The sequence below is a fragment of the Camelus ferus genome, chromosome 13 (assembly GCF_009834535.1).
Source record: "Camelus ferus isolate YT-003-E chromosome 13, BCGSAC_Cfer_1.0, whole genome shotgun sequence".
Taxonomy (NCBI): domain Eukaryota; kingdom Metazoa; phylum Chordata; class Mammalia; order Artiodactyla; family Camelidae; genus Camelus; species Camelus ferus.
The window spans coordinates 24,949,547-24,964,741 of NC_045708.1; the positions used below are offsets into that span (position 1 = coordinate 24,949,547).

The following is a 15,195-nucleotide window of genomic DNA, read 5'->3' on the forward strand; positions in this document are numbered from 1 at the left end:
CAGCTGACACAGTGCCAAGCAGAAAACTCACCACAGTTGCTATCTCCATCTCTCAGCTGCACCTTGATGAAATTCTCCATCCAAAAAGGGTCACAGATACAGCGTTTGGTGAATGAATCACAGTGACCATGGTCAGAACAGTTCAGCTGGCATGCTGAAAGTAGCAATAAAGGGGAAAAAGTCAACAGGAGCCAGAGTCGGGGGACAACCAGCTCCCAGGGCTCATGAAGATACAAAGGTACCCCCTGCTCAATGGCCTGTGGTGACACTTCATGGAGACCTGCCCCAAGAGCTCGCACAGCTGGGCACAGTGCCCATTACTGTCATCATGGCTGGATCAAACTGGAGCAGTGAGGAAGATTCCAGACTCTTTCTGCTTGTTTCTCCAAATCAGCAGTTCTAAATCTTTCATGGCCCAGAGACCCCCTTCTCTGAAGAATTTAATTGCCAAAATAAAACATATAGTACTACAAAAGAAAGCAATTATATTGACCATGTTTTTGAATTATTTAAGAAAACAAAATTTTAAAAAATAATGTATGTGTCTTTATTGAAACATTAAGTAACAAGATCTAGGAGTGGGTCTAACAATTGGTGCTATTTTGAAGTAGTGACGAGTAAAAATGCTATTCCACCGTGTAGAAGGATAACGAAATCATCTGAGATTTCTATCGCCTTAAAGTCACACGTTCTGTTAATACCACTGGAGTTTGTTGCCTATTTTCATGATTGAGGGAAACAACGAATTTCACTTAGAGGTTCGTGAAAATAAAGATGTAATTTTTTTCCCAAACTCATAGCCCCTCTGAACATTATCTCAGAGGCCCATGGACTCCAGGTTAAGAACCTCTACAATGAGTCAAGACTCCTTCATGATAATGGTAGTGGAGGCGAGGGATCACCTCCTTGTTGTGGGAGGACAGGAAATGAAGCCCAAGGGCAGTGGGGACTGACAGGTGAGCCACGGGCCCTGGGCAGGCTTTCATTCCCAGCGTCCCAGAATCACTCACTGACAGTACTGATGTCCAGGGCTCTGAATATCAGAAAGTCTGCCTTTTGCTTCCGCAGCTCACTCTTGAGCATCGCTGCCACCTCATGGCCTTTGAAGATCTGGTGGGGAGGCTCATTTTGAACAAAAAATACCATCTTGGTGCTGCAGAGACAGACAACAGTATGAATGAGCTGAAACTGCCAACAACTATTGTTAAAGCTACCGTTTGCTAAATACCTTCTGTTTGTGCCAAACGCTGTGCTAAGTATTACATTCTTTCACAGCAAACCAATGAGAAAGGATTATCAGCATCATCTCCATTTTACAAAGGACAATGTTGGGGCTCAGCGGGGTTAAGTAACTTGCCCAAGGTCACACAGTTAATTATGGCAGAGCCAGAACCCCAACCCTGATATGTCTGACTCCAAAGTATAGGCTTTTAAAAAAACCCTAGGCTGCCCCAAGCTGCCCCAGCTAACAAGACCTATTTCAAACAGGTAACTAGAGGTCAGAAAAATGGGGATTTGGTTATGGCTACATCCCTGCTGTCAACCTTTTAACAGCTAAGAGCATGGTGCTGTTGGGTTTGTGCCTGGTTTATCTGTAAGACAAACCACAGTGCTTTGTAAAATGTAAATTGTTGGACAGATCAAAGCATTATGCATAGGTCAAAACAGCCAAAATGATCACTACTATGACAGCAACAAAACAGACCCTACATGATGGTGTGGCTGGTACAAGATTATGTTATCCCATGCCCAGAATCCTTCTGCTTTCTAACTGTCAACTTCTGTCCAAGGCAGACCATGTTTGAACTCACATCTGGATGGCACAAAACCTGTTCTCTATGCCTTGGCCTCCATTTTTGGCAGTCTGCTTCCTGACTCTATGTTAGTCTCAGGAACTGAAACTTCCCAATCAGTGGGTCACACTGGGTTTACAGGTGTGCCCCAGATACCAATCTCCATAGAACACAGGGCTGCTGTGTGGGATCTCGGTATCCAAGAGACCCTGGACCAGTTGCTTCCAGTTTAACTGTCTATTTATCCCAATGTGCCATATAAACAGCATCATCTTCTACTGTGTGGATTGACACGAAAGTTTGGGAAGCCCTATCATAAAAGACTTAAAAGCCTGCAGCACAGTGAGGCTAACAATGGGGTATTATGAACTCCAGAATCAAGAAACAAAACTTTTCCATAAAAGATTTGTCGTCCATGTCTCATTATTTTCTCCTAGCTACCTAATCCAGGCTTACAGTTTCAATTTCTGTCTATATACAAATAACCCTCAAATCTTTATCTCCTCTCCCCATGTCTCTCCTGAGTGACCAAATCTACATCTGCAAATGCTTACTAGATTATCTACCCCGGTTCTTCCACAGGCATCTCAAATCCCACATGTTTCAAAATAAACTTGTAATAACCACTAACTGACTCATTATGTTTTAGGGACTACACAAACATTATCTTTTTTTTTTTCATTTTTCAGTTTTATTAGGTAGAATTTACACAAACATTATTTTACGTAATCTTCAATAACAACCCCACAATGTGGGTGCTAGCATCAGTGAAAAACATTGTTCGGAGAGGTACTGTAACCTGCTCACTGTCACAGAGCTGCCACTAACAGAGCAGGGCTCAGAAGCCAGGTCTGCCTGGGGTGAGGCCCATGCTCTTTCCCAGTGTAATATACTATCTCCCTCCAATCATATCCTCCTCCAGAATTCCTCAACTAAGCCAATCCAGGCCAAGCCAGAAACCCAGAGTCACTGTGATGCTTTGCTCTTCCTCGTGCCCAGATGCAGTGACGGCAAGTCTGCAAGCAAACCTTTCCACAATGCTCTAACCCGCATTTCTTGCTAGTGTCTTTCCATTGCTTCATCACAGCCAATTCCCACCAGCTTGGATCGATCCCAGCAGCCACCTTCCCTGTTCCTACTCCCAGGCTGCTGAGCAGAGCTTAAAAAGAAAGTCCTTATCATGATGCTGTCTCTGACCCAGTGGACCCTGATTGCATATTAGATTCACCCGGGGAGTTTTTATATTTTAGGTGCCCAGACCTCACTCCAGACCAACTGAATCATAATCTGTGGGGGTGAGGCTTGGGTAACAGTATGTTCATAAAAGCTGCAGGTGACTTCTATTATGCAGCCAGTTAGGAATTGCTGCTCTCGCCTCATGTCTCTAACCTTGGCTAAGAATCTAATATTGCTCAAAGCCAGCATCCTTTCCTGGAGCTGCTGTTCCCAATCTTGACCATTTTCTTCAGGCTGCCCACCTCACTCTCACCTCCTGAAAGCAGATGGCTTTGCCTCCACTTCAGAGAAAAAACAGGACGTTGGTACCAACAGTCTCAAATTTCATCCCCTCTACTTCTAAATTCACCCATGATCTTCCCTTGTTTCCTCCTATCTCCAAAGAAAGTGGTGCTCCTGCTCTGCCCACAGCGAGCCCCCCAGATCCACCTCCAATTATAACCTGCCTCCCCAATCTCCACCATCTACCTTTCCTCTGCACTATTTACAATAGCTAAGACATGGAAGCAAACTAAATGTCCACTGACAAATGACTGGATAAAGAAGTTGTGCTTTATATATATTATATGTAATATAATTAATGATATTATTAATTATTGATATATAATATATATATATACACAATGAAATACTACTCAGCCATAAAAAAGAATGAACTAATGCCATTTGCAGCAAAATGGATGGACCTAGAGATTATCATATTAAGTGAAGTAAGTCAGACAGAAAGACAAATATCATATGATATCACTTATATGTGGAATCTAAAAAAAAAAAAAAAAAGGTTAAAATGAACTTATTTACAAACCAGAATTAGACTCACAGACATAGAAAACAAACTATGGTTACCAAAGGGGAAAGGAGGGGAGGGATAAATTAGGAGTTTGGGATTAGCAGATACACACTGCTATACACACGATAGATAAACAACAAGGTCCTCCTGTATAGCACAGGCAACTATATTCAACATATAATAATCTATTATGAAAAAGAATAAATATACGTGTGTGTATAACTGAATCACTATGCTGTACACCAGAAACTAACACAACATTGTAAATCAACCATACTTCAATTGAAAAGATGTATTCTTTTGAGCTCACCTCCAATATCATTTTCAGCACCAACCTCTTCAAAGAGGTGTTATACTACCATCTCTATATCCTCAAACCATGAAAAAAATTTGCTCCCAGCATCTAATTAAAATGCTCTCACTATAGTTCTGACGATCTACTAATCACAAATCCAAAAACCTATTTTTCATTCTCACTACACCTGTCTCTGAAGCACCTGAATCCTCTGGCAGCCCCCCTACTGCCAGCTTGTCCCTTAATCTCCAGCAGCCCACTCCCACCTGGTTTCCTTCCCACCTCTCTGACTGCTGTTTCTTAGTTTCCTTTGCTGGCTCTTCTTTCTTTGCCTCCTCATGAAATACTGCTTTCTCCAGAGCTCTGTCCTCAACCCTCTTGACACGCACTAAGTGTGACTCATCCGTCCTCACAGCTTTGACTCCTGCTTGTATGCAATGACTCCCTATCTCTGGCTTTTCCTTTCATCTCAAGTTCCAGCCTGTATTTGCTATTATCTGATGAAACAACTCCCCATGTAACTCATAAGACACCCCAAATTCAGTAGTGAAAACTGAACTCATTATCTTTTCTTCAAAACTGTATCCATAATCTCAGTTAACGGCATTCACCATCTATCCGGGCATCCAAACCAAAAGCCTCATATTTGATGCCTCCCTCACCTCCATTCCCAAAGATCACCAAGTCCTATTGATTTACTTCTGAATTTCTTTTGATGTTCTCCTTTCTTCTGCCATTTCCATCGCCACTACCTCAATTCAGCTGTTACCATCTTTTTACTAGACTAGTCCAAAAGCTTCCTGGTCAGTTTCCCAGCCTTTGGTCTCTCCCTATCTTAGTCTAGCCTCCACACTAGTGATCTTCCACCCCCCCCCAAAACAAAAACAAAAAACAAAAAAACCTATCTAAATACCCTTGCTTCAGAAACAAAACAAACAAAAACTTCAAACAAACTAACTTGAGTCCTCCAACCCAAACTATTGAAACCAAACTGCTTGGCTTGCTTATGACTGTTCTCAGTCTACACAGCCAATGTTCCACCATATCCTAGAGCCCAGGAAGTGCTCTGAACCAAAGGACTTCTTCCAGAGAAACTCTGTACTTTCATACCATAGAACCATTGTCCACGCTGTTCTCCTATTCTGAATTTGCTCCCAGTCCTCCTACACTTGATCAGTGCAAGCTTTACTCCTGTAAAAATCTCTGGACTACCTCAGCCCCAACCCTCCCGGAAGAATTCATTACCCTCGCCTCTGTATCTCCATGATAGTGTTACTTGAAACCTGGGTTTGCCTCTTGGTGGGTGTTGAGCCAAAAGACACAACTAAGCCAAAGATGGGGAGAAGGAAGGATTTATCATTTGGGGCAAGTAAGGAGAACACCTGGGATCTTTCCCAAAGCAGTGTCTCCCTGAACAGCAAAACCAGGAACGTTTTACACTAAGGGCACATGCATATTCATGAAGGCTTGAGCAGAGAACTCAGCACAGAATTGGGACAAAGGTCAAAAGAGTCAAGCTTTAGCTGATTGAAGTCATGAGGATCAAAAAAGGTCAATACCATCATTCCTTTGATTCCAGTTGATCTGATGGTTGAGTACCTGAGGCTAATCTTTACCATCAAAACAAAACTGGGAGGCTTTACAACTGACTTATTATTTTTGCTACTGTTACTTCTCTTGCCAATAAGAGTCATCTTTTCCCACATTCTTTTGTTCTTTTAAGATCATTTATTACTGAGACCTGTTCAAGGGCAAGCATTGTGGCCAGGCTTAGATCACAAAACGGCTTGGACCAAAAATGGCTTCTCTTATGTCAAGAAAGCCATGCCTGGTTCTCTTTCTCTGGGGCCCCTCTACCCTACCTGGTTACAATAACACTCATTCTGTCAAATCCACTCTGTACTGATATTTTATGTTTACTTGCTTATCTCCCCTACTAGACTATGGTCTTCAAACGTCACAGACCTCTTCTGACCTTGCACCCTGTGCAGTGTCTAGTACAGAACACCTGACCTGTACTAGAAAAGTTCATTAAAGAAATGGACACCATGAGAGGTTCCTAATCAGAGAGCCCACCCTTCTCTATCTAAACACACTATTTCTTAGCTCAATCAAGAAGCCCAGGGGAACCCTGGTCTCTCCTTTTCTCCCCCCATTCATTGCCCAGCTACCTCTGCTCCGTGTACGGCTGAATCTTTTGCACAATGATGTCGGAATCCAGCACCCCCAGGAGGACCCCAATCTGGCGGATGAACATCCCCTTCAGCCTCTCAGTTAGCTGACTGACGTTGACATCCAAGATGATCTCCACCAGGTTGTTTTTCCTGGGATCTGGAAAGCATGTGGATCAGTCATGGCTTTAGAAGTAGGAGGGTTAACATAGACCTGCCATTGTGCATTTGTTTCGGCCCAGGAGAGAAAGTAGTGAGAACATTTGGAAAAACAACTGATCTCCTTCAAATGGAAAGGCACAATAGTGAATTCCTCCTACTAATGCAATTGGGCTGCCTTGGAGAGCTTCGGAAGCATTCCTGGTCTCTATATCGACCTGAGAATTACTATACATGTGCTGGGGACCAGGCCAAAGAGATAGGGTTTAGTGAAGGGAGTAGGGAAGAGAGAAATACTTCAAGGTTTGTTTTAAAAGCCTCTACCCAATTGGTTTTGCTCAACTCTCAGGCCAACTGGAGATATCTAGCAATTTCTTCTGATCCAATCTGATTTTCAGTGACTTGCTGTCCTTTGTCTAAAACAACGGGAGGGAAAATTTCCATCTCAACTATCTATCAGTAATGGGAATGCATCCGCCCTTACAGGTTTGAAAACTGCAAACACAAAGGAAATCCAGGCAGCCAAGAAACAAGGATTTCCTTAAAACATCACAGCACGTGATGTTTTTCACAGCTCTAGAACTGTGAGACCACTGTGTTTTACTTCTGATTATGTCCTAAAGATTGCTCTACACTTGGTAGTAAAAAGTGACTATTCAGAACACCTTATTCAAACACTTGGATGCATCATTTGCCCGTTCTGAAGTATAAGTTACATAATCTGAGACTATCTGTGATCTGATTTTAAACACAGAAGAGACGTTATAGTGTCTTGGCTGTTGTCCTTCATAGAGGTAGGACAAGGATTGGAAGACCTGCCAAGATCCCTTCCTATCTGAGACATGAACTTGGCCTAGATAATAAACAGTAGGTTTAAAGTTAATATACCTTCTCATTAGATGCTCAGGAATTTATAAAGCTCTACCTCACCCTGTGTTCACTTCCTCCCTAATACCAAATTAGCCTTGAAACAAAACAAAAACATGGTTCTATTTAAGAAGGAAATTTTATTTCTGCAAATCTGAAAAATATAAAAGACATCAGTTACTTTACCTTCCCTGAGTTGGCAGATAAAGCCTGAGGCTCAACTTACAAAAATAAATTGTTTTCTGCATCTGGGTGCTGACGAGACATCATGACTCAAGTTATTCCTGAGCTCATATTCCTTAAAGCACCCTGAGCCCTCTCTCATCAGTCACACAGAGAGGAAAAAGTGCTGGAGTAGGGGGACAAAGGCCTGGCTCTGACACAATTGCTGTGTGAAGCTGAGCAAGCCCTGCTCTCTGTGAGTCTCTATTTCTTCATCTGAGATGGGGGGCGGGGGGGTGGGTCTGAACTCCTGAATGGGTAGGAGAGGTCTTGGAACAGACAACCTCTAAGGAGTTCTCGGTTTGGGAGATCTAGGGTTTTTTTTAAGCTGGATATGCTATCTGGCTCTGAACATGCAGGGGGAAGGGTCTCTGGATGGAGGCCCTGCTTGGCTGATCCAGCAACTCTGCTCCGTCCCCTTCTAGATGAACTCACCAGGTTTCACCTCCACAGTGGTCCGGTCTGTGTCACTCTCACCCTTCGCGTCAGTCACTTTCAGGTGAAATGTGTAGGTTCCCTCGATCAGGTTGGAAAGAAAGAGGACAGGGTGGTGGTCGGAATGATTTAACACCTCCTGTGGGGTTGAACAACATGGCTATGTTGCAGGACAGATCCACACTCCTACCGTGGAGTCAGCTGCTGCTTCTGCCATAACTAAGCCCCGCTCTGGGCTGGACAGCTTCGACCTGGGGCAGTTCCTGCTCTGTGATGGCACTACAGCCCACAGCCACTAGAATCAGGGAAGAGAATCACATTTTGTCCCATGCCAGCTTGAGGGGTGACCCTAAGCAAGTCATTTAATCACCCTGGATTTCAGAGAGCAATCCAGGTTTGACCCAAGAGACCACTTAGTTAAAATAGATTACTGGATGTCTGGCTCAGCCTCCTCTCCCATCTCACCACCTTGACCTGCGTGGCTCACCACCTCCTGGCACACTTACCCCTGCTGCTGGGCTTCCCTCATCTCGAGTCCAGAGGTAGCTGACTATCCCCTTGTCATCGGAGGACTTGGAGCCGTCCAACTCTGCCGTGTCCGTGGGCAAGGTAATCACCACATTCCCAGTTATCTTGGCAAGAGGTGGTTTGTTTATTTCTAACCAAAGAGAAACCATTGAAATAATGTAACATTCAGAAAAAGAAGGAATGATTCTTCATGATGCTTATGAGGAAATTAAATATCAAAAACATCTGGAATGGAGAACTGTTTTAAATGCGTATCCATGCCAGCAACTAACAGTGTAGATTTAAAGCTACCAGGGCAGCAGGTCCTGAGGCTCCAGTTCCACCCAGAGAAATGTTCTCCTGACAGTGTACAATAGAGCGGACAAGCATAGTTTCCGCTTGTATTCTCACAGCAGCCTCCCCAAAAGGAATCCACTCCTCTGCTTTGGGGGAATATCATGATTGAAAACAAAGGCCTGAAGTTCGGGATTTCATCCAGCTAATACCACAAATTCTCTTCAAAATATGACTTAAGATGTTAGTCTCTGAACATCTTTTTAGACTCCTTTCTTAGCATTTAATAGAGAAAAAGAGAGAGAGAGAGACTTTTCTTATCCTGGGCCCCACCTGCAGCTTTGTTTACTCAGTGTGTGCTCTATATTCTCTGAGCTCAGTGTACTGTCTGGACATCATCTGCATATCTGATAGTTTTTCCTACTATCAGCTTTTAGTCCTCTCCCAAGACCATCACTGATCACCATGCTGCAAACCATCCACTTTTGTTAAGTTGGCCTCAGTGTGCAGGCTCCTAGGATGACCATAGGAAGACACAATGCAGGGCAGTCATTCTAAAGTCTGACAGCAGGTGTCACTGTAGCAAGCGGGAGAGTCACAGAAATCCCAGGTTTTAGCAGCAAAGGCAAAATAAAAGTGCAAAGGAAAAAAAACTTTAATTCTTTCCTTATTTAATTGAGAAGGAAGAGAGTGAGGGAGGGAAAACAAGAAGTTAAAATTCACCTTATAGTCACTCTCAATTTAAAGGCTGTTTTAGAAAAGCAACTAACACATGCCCTTACCCTCAACTTTCTTTCCCACCCTTTGTCTCTAATCAATTTCTGCAGCCAAACGAGATGATGGATTCTTCAGTTATCTGACCCAGAGGCTGCTGCACCAACTCGAGACAGTAAGGTACCTTCTTTGACAATGACATTCACAGAGCTCTGGCTTTGCAGGTTCCTCTCATCTTTGACAGTCAAGGTGAACACGTAGGTTCCCACTTGCAGCCCAGCCACAGTGGCAACACTGCTGTTAGCATTCTCCAGCTGTACCCCGTCAGGCCCCCTGGACAAAGAGAGAAAATAAGAGGGTGGAGTTGTACCTGTCTGTTGTTCCCCTGTCCCTGATTCAGCAGGAACGGACAATTATTGCCTCAACTAAGACCCGAACTATTGTTTCCCAGACCTTGAGAGGGCATGTTTAAAAATACTCCATTTGGACAGAGTGATATTTGACCCCAAAATACACGCTACCTGCTGATCAGAAAATTCAATTCACCAGCTTTCAAACACATATAGCCTTATCCTTTGTAAGAGCTTCTAGAACATTCAAACCCTTTGCTGTTCCAGTTTGTAAAAGGAAGAAAGTGCTCTGAGCAGGTCTTTGATCAAAAGAATGATTTAAGAGTGATGTTTCTAAAAAGCATTTCTGGCCCAGTAGTTGGTTCAGCTCTTGCCAGCAAAGAAGCAAAATGCATGCCAAGCTCCCTCCTGCTGAGAAGTCGGGGAAAGGAAATGGGCCAAGGCTGCAGAGGAACTCTCAGGGTAAAACCATCCTCTTCTTAGCAGCTCTATAAGCAAAACTCCCCCCAGCTCCTGGACAGAATCACAGAGGACCCAGAACACCCCACATCCTTCCTTCCCCACTGTGGCCTCACACAGCAGCCGGCAGCAGAAGAGTGAGCTCTGTGCCAACATCCAGACACAACACTGCACACAGCAGACAGCCCTCCTCAAGGATCAAAATGCCTCAGAGCTTTCCTTAACACTACAGGATGATCACAGAAATCTGCAGATTCTGAGGTTTTGCTCTGTGTTGTTTTGCTGTTTAAATGAATAACCCTGACCCTAGCAGCCCCTCTGGAAACAGATTTCTCCAAGAAGCTATGCTAAGCATCATTTCTGCTGTAAAAACACCAGTAAAACTCAACTAAAAGGTTTAACAGCCTGTATCTTCAACAATCATAATTAAAACATGCTGGGTTGAGGAAAATGAGGTTTTCCGAAAGAAACAAGAACTAAGGAAAATAATCTCTAGACTCCAACTCACCAATCATAAGGCAAGTGGTTTTTCAAGTCAAATTACAGCCCCTCCCCACCCATCTCTAATGCCCTAGTCAAAAACAAAAACAAAAATCCCAGTCTGTCCTGTGGTCGCTACCTTTGAAAATTGAGAATGCTTTTAAATCTTCCTTGGAATTCTTTTGCTTCCTGTTGAATCCTGCATATAATTTGAGTTCCATTTGTTATGGTTTAAAGAAGCTGAAAGAAACTGTGAGAACCAGGAATGGTTCGATTAGGTAATTCCAATTTAATTAGTATTATTTTGGTTCCTGCCTTTGGCCTCTGGCTAACATAAATGGTAAATGGTGTCTTCAAGGAAACAGTAACAGTGTAATGCTTTCATCTTGCAGATGAATTTTCAATTCTCCTTAATAGCTGCTCTGCCCCATCCCCCCTGCCAGCCTTACCCAGTTAATTTTGAGCAACAGTATTTTTCTGCTCCATTACCCCTTCCATCCTGCCTCTTAAGTGTAATTAAACTATGCATTTCAGCAGATGGATTGTACCTGTAAAAGCACCAGGACCACAAAGTACTACCTGGGGACAGCTGATGGTAAGCATTTTTTTTTCTATCAAAAATTATCTTATATCATTTTATTAGAGTTGAAGTTTGGATTGCAAACATTTCTTTCTCAGTCACCCCTCTTGAAAGCTAATAAGAGTAAGTAAGTAAAATCACAGAAGCAAGTAAAACTTTGCCCTGCAAAGGTCTGGAGCTATTGCATACATAAGGGTTGTGTGTCAATACTCACTGTGTTTTTTCCCAGAGATATGAGATAATTTTCTGATCGTCTGAGCTTTTGCTGCCATCCAGGGTTGTGCTATCCACGGGAAGAGTTAGCTCTTTATCTGGGCCTGCATCTGCCTGTGGAGGCTTGTTGTTTTCTAGAAGACAGAGACTTGGAGGTCAAAACAGGCAGTCCAGCTGGAAAGGAGAGGAACCAACTGGGACGTACACTCTAGAAGCCACAAGGACTCCGCTTCTCCACCCACAGAACTGTCAGATACTGTGGGAGATACGGATATGGTCAGGGAGTTCACAATTAAGAATATAAGACTGAAACATATGAAACGATTCTGAAAGAACATGGCAGAATATAATGAAGTTATAATTCCGTGCTAAATTTGAAATATACTGTCATAAGCGTTCCAAATGAAAGGGTCTGAGAGATAAGGCAGGGCCTTCTTGAGGAAGTGGGCTTTAAGCTGGCCCTTAAAGGACTTGGTAGGATTTGGGATGGTAGAGACTCTTATCTGCTAGATCCCCTCGAAGGCACAATAACTAGCGAAGAACAAGGGCACAAGCTGACGCTGTGACGTGCTCCTTCTCTTTTGCTATGAAGAAAACCCTAGGGGAACGGACAACAGAAATTGCAGGGGCTCCACAAATTGGTACCTCCCACTTCTATCCTCATACAGCTCAGAACCTGAGCCCTCTTCTTCCCCAAGGTTCAAGGGACCAGCCAACAGAAGAGCCTGCACCACAAGGTTGGAACTTACCAGGCTGCACAATAACAGTCACTTGAGCGGTGGCCTGCTGTCCAATTGTGTCAGTCACTGTGAGCTGGTAAGTGTAGTCTCCTTCCTGCATGGCAGACAGCTGCAGGGTTGGTGTTCTAACACCCTGGGTAAATAAATACAGACAAGTGGAAAAGCAGACTCCCAGAACCATAACATCATACAGTAAGTCCTACTCTCACTTAACTGATTTACCCAGTTTTCTAAACCTAGGTTGGGCTATTATTGCCCAATTCAACATAAGTACTGAATGCTGAATCAGACACTGTGGGACATCTTGTTAAGTTTCCCCCTTCAAGAGAACAACCCTCCCTGACACAGTAGCAGTTCCAGATACAGTCAGAGCTCTCACAAGGAAGGAGGGTACAGGCAAATGTAGAGATAACCAAGATCAGTCTCTCTCTGACACAAGCCAGAAAGACCATGAACATATAATAAAATAACACAATTTTAAAAACAATGTTCTTCCTACTGAGGCCATACAGTGTGATCCTAACAAAGCTGCCTCAATAAACATGGCAGCAACAACTCAAGATGCTATGTAATGCCACACTGTCCCCTTAAAGGTTTGTACACAATCTGTAAGCAGAAAAACCTAACATAATACTTAAACTAAAGCCAGGTGAAATGTGAGTTTTATCATGCCTCAAATCTGGAAACATAGACTCCTGAGTGTCAGAAGGAACATTATAAATAATTTAGAGCAAACTGCCAATGCAGGAACTTCCTTTAGAACAGCAGGCAAAATCTGGCAGCTTCTGGGCTGAATACAGCTTGCAGACATTTATGAGGCCTTAGTGTCTCAAAAGTGGGAAAATTACATATAAAGGTCTAGATTTCTTGAAAAGCTAGAGGATCTAGTAACACTGGGGCCATACTCCAATGTGACAACAATGAGCTGGACCTGAGGGGCAGCTGACCCCTTCAGTCCGGCTTACATCCTCTGGCTCACCATAGACCCATCCAGTTTTCTTTATTTATTTATATTACCTGCCTGGTGACAGACCTAGTCTCCTCTTAAATACCTCCAGAGAGAAGATGCTCACCATCTAATCAGGCAAGCTCCTCCAATATGTAATAGACCTCACTAAGATCTGCACCCTTGTAGGTTCGAAAGAATTTGACTCCCTGGAATCACCCTAGAACAGTTAACATTTCTCATCCAGTTTTTTCCTCTAATACTAAACGTTTAAGATAAAGGTTTTTGTTAACGTGTTAACTAAAGGCCTCAAACTTTCTAGATGTTTTTTAAAAATGCAAATGTTCTATGCACAAATCTGACTTTGGTTATTAAAACGGAGCAAAAATAAGCCTTGGATGGGTGACCCAGCCCAGCAGCTCTAATTCCCCTGGGCAAGAAAAGACAGAAACCATTCCCTCCTACCTGCATCTCCATCACTTTCCCTTTGCTGCTTGGGCTGAGTGACCACTCATAGCTGGCGATGCCGTGATCATCGGTGCTCTGATTCCCAAAGAGGGTGATGGAGTTCTGGGGCAGAGTGATCACTTGGTTGGGGCCTGCGTTGGCCACAGGGGGGTAATCCACGGCCTTGTTCACTGTCAGGCTTGCAGTGGTAGAGTTGGTAGCTCCATCAGAGTCTACTACAGTTAAGCTATCAGGGCAGAGAGGGGAGTACAGTCAGGGATGTGCTTAAGGAAAAAGGAATAAACATGAGAGAACTGAAAATTGAGGCTGAAAAATACCAAGGTGACAGGGTTACCAACTGGTAACCAATTCTTACCTATTCCTTTTGGAAAGGTAGAGTAATACTAGACGCTAACACTGACTGAGGGTTTACTGTGTGCCAGGCACTGCTAAGTGCTTTATATTGTATTCAGTCCTTACAATAGCTCTCTAAAGTACTATCTCCATTTTACTCCTTACGTATTCGGGGAGACTGAGACAGAGAGAAGTAAAGTAACTTGCCCAAGCTTGAAAGTAGTGGAGTCAGGATCTGAATCCGGGCAATATACTTTAGCACCATTTTGCTCTGCTGCCTGCATGTGTCGGTGGCTGGGACCTCTGCAAGGTCCCACTGTCTGATCGGGCCCTCACAGCAATCATAGAATAGGTATCATCAATCTCACTTTATAGGAGGCTTAGAAAGGCTAAGGAACCTGCCTGGAGCTACATGGTGAGCCAAGATGCTCTGATTCCAAAGCCTAGAACCAAGTCTTAAGAAGTGATAATCTCTGGCCTCTATTCCTATGGGGCTCAACAACGCTACACTAAATAAAGCAAGCTCTGACTGCAGCAGACTCTCCTCCCATCATCCTGTTTTGGCTGTGTACACAGCATGAGAATGGACTTCCCAGGCAGACAGCCTCTAGGATTGACCAGGAGGGCTGGCTCCAGTAAGACAGGAGCCTTAGATGGAAATGAATTCTCCTACGCAACAGTCCCACAGTTTGTGGCAGTGTGAAAGATGATTTGCAAGAGGAAAAAAAAAATGTTCATTTATAAGAGCAGGCTTTTACCTAAATGATGCCTTCCAGCTGAACAGCCTAAAGCTTCTCTTGCCACCTCAAAATGTGAGCATAAGCAAGCAAGGAGGTTTGGGCTCCTTCCATTTTGCTGACAGAAAGAGGAAAAGCATAGAAAAGACATGTCGTTTGTTTATGTGGTGTTATATCACCACCAGCCACAGAAAGAGTCAGACATCTGTGGAATTTTATCCCACAGTCTCACCTTTTACCTATGGTCTTAAAGGGGATTTTTTGGGATTAGAGCCTTTAGAAAAAGAGCACAAAAACATCAGATACCTAGACATGCACAAATCAGCAAACATCTGAAAAAGAAAAATCTATAGAAGTTTTCCTCTTTTTCCAGTTTCTCTGTTTACACAGGTTTTTTTTTTTTTTT

At 43.4% G+C, this 15,195-nt stretch overlaps 1 protein-coding gene across 8 annotated transcripts in view; it reads right to left on the bottom strand.

Annotated features, from left to right (window-relative positions):
• Positions 1-15,195, bottom strand: part of KIAA0319L (KIAA0319 like) — a 96,474-nt gene that overhangs the window by 14,713 nt on the left and 66,566 nt on the right. For all 8 annotated transcript variants that reach the window (XR_004325502.1, XR_004325503.1, XM_014560581.2 and 5 more), the window contains exons 10-18: positions 13,717-13,945; positions 12,315-12,438; positions 11,567-11,699; positions 9,668-9,816; positions 8,475-8,626; positions 7,969-8,107; positions 6,286-6,445; positions 1,011-1,153; positions 32-154 (exon numbers count right to left, since the gene is read on the bottom strand). Coding sequence is in view for 6 of the 8 variants with exons in the window: in XM_014560581.2 (XP_014416067.2) it covers positions 32-154; positions 1,011-1,153; positions 6,286-6,445; positions 7,969-8,107; positions 8,475-8,626; positions 9,668-9,816; positions 11,567-11,699; positions 12,315-12,438; positions 13,717-13,945 (1,352 nt within the window). In the remaining 2 variants the exon portion in view is untranslated. The remainder of the gene's footprint in view (positions 1-31; positions 155-1,010; positions 1,154-6,285; positions 6,446-7,968; positions 8,108-8,474; positions 8,627-9,667; positions 9,817-11,566; positions 11,700-12,314; positions 12,439-13,716; positions 13,946-15,195) is intronic.